At 38.0% G+C, this 9,726-nt stretch overlaps 1 protein-coding gene across 1 annotated transcript; it reads right to left on the reverse strand.

The window, feature by feature from the left end:
• Window positions 1-1,037: 1,037 nt before the first annotated feature.
• Window positions 1,038-2,398, reverse strand: LOC106073750 (perlucin-like protein). The gene is made up of 2 exons (XM_013234380.2): window positions 2,281-2,398; window positions 1,038-1,647 (listed from the first exon to the last, which is right to left on the reverse strand). The coding sequence occupies exons 1-2, from the start codon at window positions 2,336-2,338 to the stop codon at window positions 1,094-1,096; spliced, it is 612 nt and encodes a 203-aa protein (XP_013089834.2). The 5' UTR covers window positions 2,339-2,398; the 3' UTR covers window positions 1,038-1,093.
• Between the last annotated feature and the right edge of the window lie 7,328 nt (window positions 2,399-9,726).

Below are 9,726 nucleotides of genomic sequence, written 5' to 3' on the forward strand. Positions count from 1 at the left end.
TAGATAGATAGATAGATAGATAGATAGATAGATAGATAGATAAATAGATAGATAGGGAGGTTAGGTAGATAGATAGATAGAGAGATAAAGAGATAGATAGATAGATAGATCGACTGATAGATAGATAGACAGATAGATAGATCATCGTGGTTCGATGATGACCATTTTAGTCATCAAGGGGGCTGAATGCTTTGTATTGGGGTTTTTTGCTTTCTCATGTGGCTGGTGAGACCTATGTGAGCCCGGAATGTTCGAATGTACACTGGGCAAGTTTATTCCAGCTGGAGCTAGTGTCGTTAGCCTTGCCGTCTTCTCTGGTCACTTTTTCTTGGCAATTTGTGCGCCAGTTTTCATAGCGCGACGTCATGATGCTGGGTCGACGCTGAACCCTTTCCCAGCAGCTTTGATGGTGTCCCTGAAACGTTTTCTTTGACCACCTTGCGAGCACTTTTCTTCCCTTAATTGGCCATATAGGTCCGTTTAGGGATGCGGAGGTCATCCATTCTGCAAACGTGTCCTGCCCTTCGCAGCTGGAACTGCATCACAGATAGATAGATAGAAAAATAGATAGATAGATAGATAGATAGATAGATAGATAGATAGATAGATAGATAGATAGATAGATAGATAGACAGATAGATATATAGATAAATAGATAGATAGATAGACAGATAAATAGATAGACAGATAGATAGATAGATAGATAGATAGATAGATAGATAGATAGATAGATAGATAGATAGATAGATAGATAGATAGATAGATAGGTTTATTGATTAATTGATAGGTAGATACTAATTAATTGATGGAATATTGTATTTACGCACTTTCATTATAAAGAAAAAAAAACATGTTGACTACTAACGAAGTATAATAGAGACACATTTTAACAAGTATGTGTTACTGTTTTGTTCTTAAACGCAGAAATGCAAGTGGTCAGTAAGTAACTACTTATTCCAGCTACATTTTATTGTTTAAAAAAAAAAGTTTATAAAAAATATAAATATAACCTAAAAAAGTGAGTCAAGAAAAAAATTATATTACCGTTAATGTTTTATTAATTATATAGCTCAAAGGCACTGGTATGTTTTTGCTATTTAGGTAGCTCACACAGAAACCTGTCTTGAGAACTCCTGAAACCACAGGGCAGGTCATTCATCTTACCGCCGAATTTTTTCCACATATTTAAGCAATCTTCATCTCCCAAATTATCCGGCTGTCCTGGGCCCCAGTCTAAAAAGGATAGAGGTTTCCCAGTACGCTGATATAGCCAGATTCCTTCTTGTTTGGCATCGGACCCAGCAACAAGCACAACGTCTACTTCTGGTGTGTTGAGAACAAAATTCTGCAGCGCCCTATACTCGTTTTGGTCATTGACTTCGGCCAGGTAGCCGCCAAAAGCTGTGCAGTATGTCATGGCTTCTTCAGAACTTTGGTAAGGAACCTTGGAGATGACGTACTTCTTGTTGTTGTAGATCAGTGGAGGGTAAAATAAGAGATTAGTGACATTCTCTACTTGATTCTTCAGAGCTTTGACACTGTTTTTTTCATTCGTGCAGAGCTTTTTCTGTTGCTGGATGAGACTGTCGATGAAGGATTGCAGATCTTGCTCGGGGAGCTTACTTGTCCAAAGCGAATCTGAATCAGCTGAAACAGACATTTTAAGATGAATTTATAAGATAAAACTAACAACAAATATATATATATTTTTATAGCTTTTATATAGCGCTACTTTCATGCTAATAGCATGCTCAGAGCGCTTTTGATCCAATCTCATTTGTGGGGGGAGGGAGGGTATCTAGAAGTTGTTTTTTCGTGCTGCCTTTAAGCTAAGCGCTCAGTAAACACAACTCTGCCCGAGTCGGGTGTCGAACCTCGAGCCCTTTTCTAGGTAGCCAAGCCAAGCCAATTTCAAGCGCAGTTGGCCTCTCGACCACGCTTCCCACCAAATATTATAGAGCAAACGAACGCAGCGTTAGTATTATAATCGACATAAATGCATTTCATCTTATCTTATACATTAATTGTTATACATCTTATACATTACAATTTCGTCCTACGCGTATCGACGTCATGGTTTTTAATTAGTGTGTTAATACATTTTTTAAAAAGTATACAATATTTTTTGTTTGGCCTGTTTTAAAACAGCAGAAGTGAATTTTCAGTTCAGTTTCTAACCCATTTTGGCATCGTCATTTGGTTAGCAATATCAAAATTTAATAAATCATCCTTGGCATGTTTTAGTTAGTCATAAAAATAGCCAAAAGAAGAAAGACCTACCATTACAACTTATACATTGCAAGCCCCACAACATTACCAAGAGCCTTATGCTAACCATTCTCGATTTCCGGACACTAACTTCTAAAAACAGATTTGGAGGTGATATAATTGTATCCAATAACACAGTATTTATAGTAGTCTAGTTTAAGTTACTTACATTTGACTAATTATTTTTTAAAATTGTATACATCAGCCCGTATTATTTTAACTTCACAATACCGACTTTCCCATTAGATGCACCATATTTCACTGATGGTCTAGTTTCGTGTAGTCGCATCGTTTTTTTGCATAAATTATACGATGCAGTTAACTTATAAAGCTAATACAGGCTTGGTCTGAAACGTCGGGACCTTGTAAGAGAAAATGCTCTTTAAATGCGGGCTAATTATTTAATTAACCGTTAAATGTAACGCTTCGTTATTCAATTTCAGCATTCGTTGGTTAAGACATTGTGCCATGCCAAATGTTGTTGTTTTTTTTTTAGTTTAGGCACTGAAATTTAAGTGTAATTAAATATTGAACAAGAGACTTATAAGTGATGAGGGCTTATTGATATCCATTAGACAACTTAATTCAACTTTTTTTTTTTTCAATCCCAGTCAACAAATTTTCTGTTTTATTCTGACCTTTCCTTTTGTGTTCTATTTGAGGCGTGTCTAGGGTGGTCAGCTGATATCAGTGAATGTTACAAAGATAACGTAGGTGTTCCAGTCTCAGTTGACATTGCCTGATTTAATGTTCACTCATGCTTAGACTTTAAAAGACACGTGGAATTCCTGATGTAGAAAACAGGAAGTAGAATGAATAAAGTTGACTTTGAGTTCAGTCAAGTAAGTCAAGTGTTATCCTCTGGACGAGGCAGTCAGATATGATTTGAGTAGTAGCGTTTTAGTCGAATTGTAACTCGAAGTATCTTTTGGGCAGTTGATGCCAGTGGTCTTTTTGAGGCATGTATTATTATTCTGGATTATTCTGTACAGTGTTACCCGCTGAGTTGCGGACGTGATTTGTAATTTACTCTAGACAAAGGTAGGCTATGTCGTTAATTCTACAATCTGATACAACTTGTACTTAGCTTCTGAAAGGATTAAACTTCTGTCGATAGGTTCAAATGTTGAGTAGCGAACGGTAAGATAAACAATAAGCAGCGGCGGCTCTGCACTGGAACCCACATGGGGAAGAGAGAAACAAAATATGGAGTATATGAGAACAACTAGACTAACAAAATGGCTGGGGCAGGATGGACATGGACCCAACTGAAGGGAGTAGACCCTTATAGAGTCGGATGGCGACCTACTATTGATGCTTATATGTATGTGGCAGTCAAAAAGAATTCAGCCAAATCAAGGTTAGCCCGTTATCTATCAGAAGACTTTGATCATGAGGTGCATCTTTTTAGTCGTCTTTGTCAGGGAAAAGTCAGTATTCATTTTTAAGTTTTAACGTATCGGTAGTTTGTTCCTACCGGGGTACATTATGTCCTCCTCACACTCTAACTTCCATTACCATCTCCGTACTTAGCTACATCCAAGGGTAATAGACTGACTTCTGAGCCGAAGTGTTGTGTCGATGGAGACTTCTGAACCAAAGTGTTGTGTCGATGGAGACTTTAGAACCAAAGTGTTGTGTCGATGGAGACTTCTGAGCCAAAGTGTTGTGTCGATGGAGACTTCTGAGCCAAAGTGTTGTGTCGATGGAGACTTTAGAACCAAAGTGTTGTGTCGATGGAGACTTCTGAACCAAAGTGTTGTGTCGATGGAGAATTCTGAACCAAAGTGTTGTGTCGATGGAGACTTCTGAGCCAAAATGTTGTGTCGATGGAGACTTCTGAGCCAAAGTGTTGTGTCGATGGAGACTTTAGAGCCAAAGTGTTGTGTCGATGGAGACTTCAGAACCAAAGTGTTGTGTCGATGGAGACTTCTGAGCCAAAGTGTTGTGTCGATGGAGACTTCAGAACCAAAGTGTTGTGTCGATGGAGACTTCTGAGCCAAAGTGTTGTGTCGATGGAGACTTCTGAGCCAAAGTGTTGTGTCGATGGAGACTTCTGAGCCAAAGTGTTGTGTCGATGGAGACTTCAGAACCAAAGTGTTGTGTCGATGGAGACTTTAGAGCCAAAGTGTTGTGTCGATGGAGGCTTCTGAAACAAAGTGTTGTGTCGATGGAGACTTCTGAGCCAAAGTGTTGTGTCGATGGAGACTTCTGAACCAAAGTGTTGTGTCGATGGAGACTTCTGAGCCAAAGTGTTGTGTCGATGGAGACTTTAGAGCCAAAGTGTTGTGTCGATGGAGACTTTAGAGCCAAAGTGTTGTGTCGATGGAGAATTCTGAACCAAAGTGTTGTGTCGATGGAGACTTCTGAGCCAAAGTGTTGTGTCGATGGAGACTTCTGAGCCAAAGTGTTGTGTCGATGGAGAATTCTGAACCAAAGTGTTGTGTCGATGGAGACTTCTGAGCCAAAGTGTTGTGTCGATGGAGACTTTAGAGCCAAAGTGTTGTGTCGATGGAGACTTCTGAGCCAAAGTGTTGTGTCGATGGAGACTTCTGAACCAAAGTGTTGTGTCGATGGAGACTTCTGAGCCAAAGTGTTGTGTCGATGGAGACTTCTGAACCAAAGTGTTGTGTCGATGGAGACTTCTGAGCCAAAGTGTTGTGTCGATGGAGACTTTAGAGCCAAAGTGTTGTGTCGATGGAGACTTCTGAACCAAAGTGTTGTGTCGATGGAGACTTCTGAACTAAAGTGTTGTGTCGATGGAGACTTCTGAACCAAAGTGTTGTGTCGATGGAGACTTCCGAGCCAAAGTGTTGTGTCGATGGAGACTTCTGAGCCAAAGTGTTGTGTCGATGGAGACTTCTGAGCCAAAGTGTTGTGTCGATGGATACTTCTGAGCCAAAGTGTTGTGTCGATGGAGACTTCTGAGCCAAAGTGTTGTGTCGATGGAGACTTTAGAGCCAAAGTGTTGTGTCGATGGAGAATTCTGAACCAAAGTGTTGTGTCGATGGAGAATTCTGAACCAAAGTGTTGTGTCGATGGAGAATTCTGAACCAAAGTGTTGTGTCGATGGAGAATTCTGAACCAAAGTGTTGTGTCGATGGAGACTTCTGAACCAAATGTTGTGTCGATGGTTTACAGCAATATAATACATGCACTAACAATGAAAGGACATCATCCATTAGACACACTACTGTCTCGTATCAAAGCTAAAGATGTCTTTTACATACAAAAAAAACATACAGGATAGGATAGGAGACTAAGTAGACATATAATATTTACATAAACCAACTTATTACTAATAAATAAATAAAGTCTACTTAGCTCATTATCGAAACACTCGTCCCATAACAGTGGCACGCTCCTCTTGAGTAACACAGCAATAGCTCAACAACACAAGTATTAGTTAAACATTATAGAGATTTAGTTCAAACTACAATGGTCAGCTTAAAGACACAAGAGAAATTGCAATTGTAAACAGTTAACAGGGACATAAGTAAAGTATTAAAGGGGGCTAACTTATTTTAATAAGTAGCTACACTGATTGTCCCTCTTGTCACAAACGGTTACATTTTTTTAAAGCAAACAATTTTATCTTTAAGATTAAATATGCAATCTGTTATGATAGAATGATAGAAAAGAATTCACTGACAGGTCTTTCCATTCTTTGATGCTGTCTTCCTCTTCATCCTGGTACAGTTCCCTAAAGGAAGGTTTTCACAAGCCCTGAGGACCTTGTGATGTGGCCATAGAGTTTGAGTTTACGTTTTTGACAGTGGTTACCATGTCATCGAGGGGTTCAATTGCTTTATTAATCCTGTTTCTAATCTCTTCATTCGCGAAGCGGTCTTTGTGACACCTAGGATTTAACTAGGACATCACAAAGCGAAAATGGAGCTGGATAGGACACACCCTGCGTAAACCAGCTACCAGGGTTGCAAGGCAGGCACTTGATTGGAATCCGCAAGGAAAGAGGAAAGTGGGCAGACCCAAGCAAACCTGGAAGAGGTCAGTTATCAGTGGAGCTGAGGGTACTGGAATAATATGGGAGCAGATGAACAAAGTTACACAGAAACGAGTTCGGTGGAGAGGTGTGGTTGCGGCCCTATGCTCCCTTGGGAGTACACATGATTAAGTCAAAGTCAAGGATTTAACTATATCTTCATAACTATCAATCTATTGAATGCATATTACTATTAGCAATGTAATAACATTAATATCTAGTGGTATCAAGTCGTTAATCAAACTAACAATACAACAGTATGGGCAACACTTTCCACACGAGCACGTCTCCTCTTTTTGTATTGACGGAGATAGGGTTGTTGTCGCTGATAGTTTGTAGTTTATAACTTTTTATATTCTTTCTGGACATTTTGAAGCCTGCCTTTTTTTTACATGCCTGAGTGGACACTTTGTGGCAGATATTGAGTTTGTGTTTCCATTCTGTCTAGGTAACCATTGTTAAATCTTATTTCTTTTAATTCTGTCTTTGTGATATCAAGAGTTGGACAGTCAGAAAGACTGTGCAAAACCAAGTGGAAAAAATGTATGCAATAATGAAGTATAAGAATAAATACATACAGAAATAATGGATTGACATAAGATTCCTGACGGAGGAAATAATGTTAAATAATTTAAATAATCTTTTTATGAATACGATTGGTCAGCAAATATATCGTATTCAAAGTGATTAGCAATTTCTCCTGATGTACAGTTTTGTGTTATACAAATGTCAGCCAAACCAGTAAGTTTAGAGTTGGGGATCATTAACTTTGGCTGGCTACCCACATAGGAGAGAGAAAACTTCAAACCTCACCTCTACTTTGGGAGTCAATCCTAATGAATAATCAAGGGCCGGTAATCCTTAGGCAGCTTGCAGTCAAAAGCGGATCCTGAGTTTCCCGCAATGGGGAGTGGTTTGACCAAGATACCCCCAGTATTAGAACTGACGTGTACCTCTACTACGACGTCAGGGGGACGGGCTAGATAGAGCCTAGCTCATGAGCGCAAAAGGGTCGCACGACACAGAGCGCGAAGGTCGCGCATGTCAGCCCAATTTTACTTATTAGAGGGCCCCGCGAATCAGCCAGGACTCAAGAGATCCCGACCATCCCTCGAACTGGTGTCCAGTTATTTGGTTTATACAAATAGAAAGTTTAGACTTATAGACAATGATGCGACTAGTAAAAACAAGACGAGAAGTTTAGGAAGAATATTTTAATGTAAACACATTACTTTTGACGGCTTTAGAGAGAGAGAGAGAGTTTTATGGACGTAGAGATATAGCTTGACGACTTTCGACGGTTACCTTCGTTATTAGTAATGTTCTTTTTCGACATTCGCTACCAGCGTCGACTAACTTCTCACTATATTGTTGGCCTATCGCCTGTTTTATTGGATTTCGTTATTCGACAGTTACCTCCCTTTGACTTATCTGTATATATATATGGATCGGCAAGATACTATACAGCGTTCACAGCTAGTTGACAACTATTGTTTTACAAATCAACATGACAAAGCAGCGTTCAGAAAAACATGTCTGTAATAATGACTGTCTGGCATGGTCTTAAACAATGACTGTCCAGTCGTGTGGTGTCATCTCCTTCGTCAGAAATGAGGTTGAAATAAAGATGTCATAATTTTGAAAAAGGATGTCTTAATCTTTAAAATAAAGATGTCATAATCTTGAAATAGGAAGTCATAATCTTAAAAAAAAAGATGTAATTATCTTTAAATGAAAAGTAATCTTGTAAAAAGTGTAATAATCATGAATTATGATAACATAATCTTGAAAAAGGATGTCATAATCTTAATATAGGATGTTATAATCTTGGCGTAGGATGTCATAATCTTTATTCCTGAATGAACGTCATAAACTTAAAAACGAATTAAAACAATACTTAGAGCTTGGCGATGCAAAGTACCTGGTCTCAGCGTTGTATCTAATCTTACTGAAGGCCTTCTACTGCTGCATTATTCATTCTTTCTAAACCAATATGTAACATCACGTTATACCAGCGTTTCTCAAAATGGTACTGGTGCCCCCCCCCCATCTTTAGCCATATCGGGACCTGTAGGAGAGATGTAGGGTCCTAAAGTTGGATCCCGTGAAGGTTTTCACAGTGCAATGAAAAAGAAAAAAAACAACTTAAAGACAGCAACAATTTTACGGTTTTATTTTGTACTAACATTGACACTTTGTTATTATTTTCTCCTTATATAATATTAGAAAACACATGCATTTATACATTTTGTTTTCTTCTGTTGTAAAAAGAAACATATTTTAAAATAAAATGTTTAATGCTTTTTTAAAAGAGAAAGAATGCATATAGTATGTATATAAGTCTAATCTAATTTTAAAACAACAAATAATAAACAGTGTCCATCGTATTCAGATGGAGAAACATTATACTCACAGTAAGCCAAACAAGTCGTAAGTCAATGGTCAGAAACATGCACTAATAGAAAAGTCGATATTATAATCACAATGAGAATGTAAAATGATTATCATTAAGGGATACGTTTGGCCCACGCAGAAGGCTTTGCAAAAGAAATAAAAAGCAGTAATAGTAACAGAATGTGAAGGAAAGCTTTAACTCTAAGATGCTAAGAATTGTCGTCTCTTCGTCAGCATGGAACTGATAGCCCCACCTGGACCTCAAGTCTTCTGGTCTTGCACTACTTAGTCTGAGCTGTTACCGTTCCTACTTAAACTTGTAGTTTGTAGCTCCTTTCGTGATGTCAAATAGAAACTAAGTGATAAATGAACAATCGAATTAGCATAAAAGAAATAAGATTAATTGTATATAATACAATGCATGCTTTACAGCAGCGTTTTACAAAGTGTGTTCAGAGAGGCCTGAATAGTTCCCCTTTGCTGTTTATGATAAGACGGCATTTATTTTCACCTACGAATAAAAATGCTTAATGGCTGAAGTGTCTGTAGCATTTTGAGACCTACTTCTGTTTGTTTTTTTTTAAATTTGTTTTGCAAGGCTTACTACGTAGTCGTTTCCGTTAACGGTTCTCACTTTGCATTCGTTGTGACTCTCATATCGACTTTTCTATTAAATGTAAGTTTATAATCATTGTCTTTCGCCTTCTCTTGTACCTACAAGAATATGTTTACATATAGTTGTCAACTTTAGAATCTTGCCAACTTTACGAAATAAAATGTTCATATGGCTTAGAGATCGGTCTTTGCCAAGAGAACCAAAGATAGAGAAGTGCCTTTTAGGAAACTGTTCCTAATACTATTGTATTGTTAGTCGGACTGGATATAGAGATGTATTAATTTATTATTATTACATTGTTAATATTCATGTTTATTCAATAAAATGATAGGTAATCTATCTTATCTTATATATTACAGACGTTACTTAAAAAAAGAAGATAATTACGTCCTACGTATTCTTGTGTCGATCTACTCACGCATGTTAATTACTTAAACTCTGCTAA

The sequence above is a fragment of the Biomphalaria glabrata genome, chromosome 11, assembly GCF_947242115.1.
Source record: "Biomphalaria glabrata chromosome 11, xgBioGlab47.1, whole genome shotgun sequence".
In the NCBI taxonomy this organism is placed as follows: Eukaryota; Metazoa; Mollusca; class Gastropoda; family Planorbidae; genus Biomphalaria; species Biomphalaria glabrata.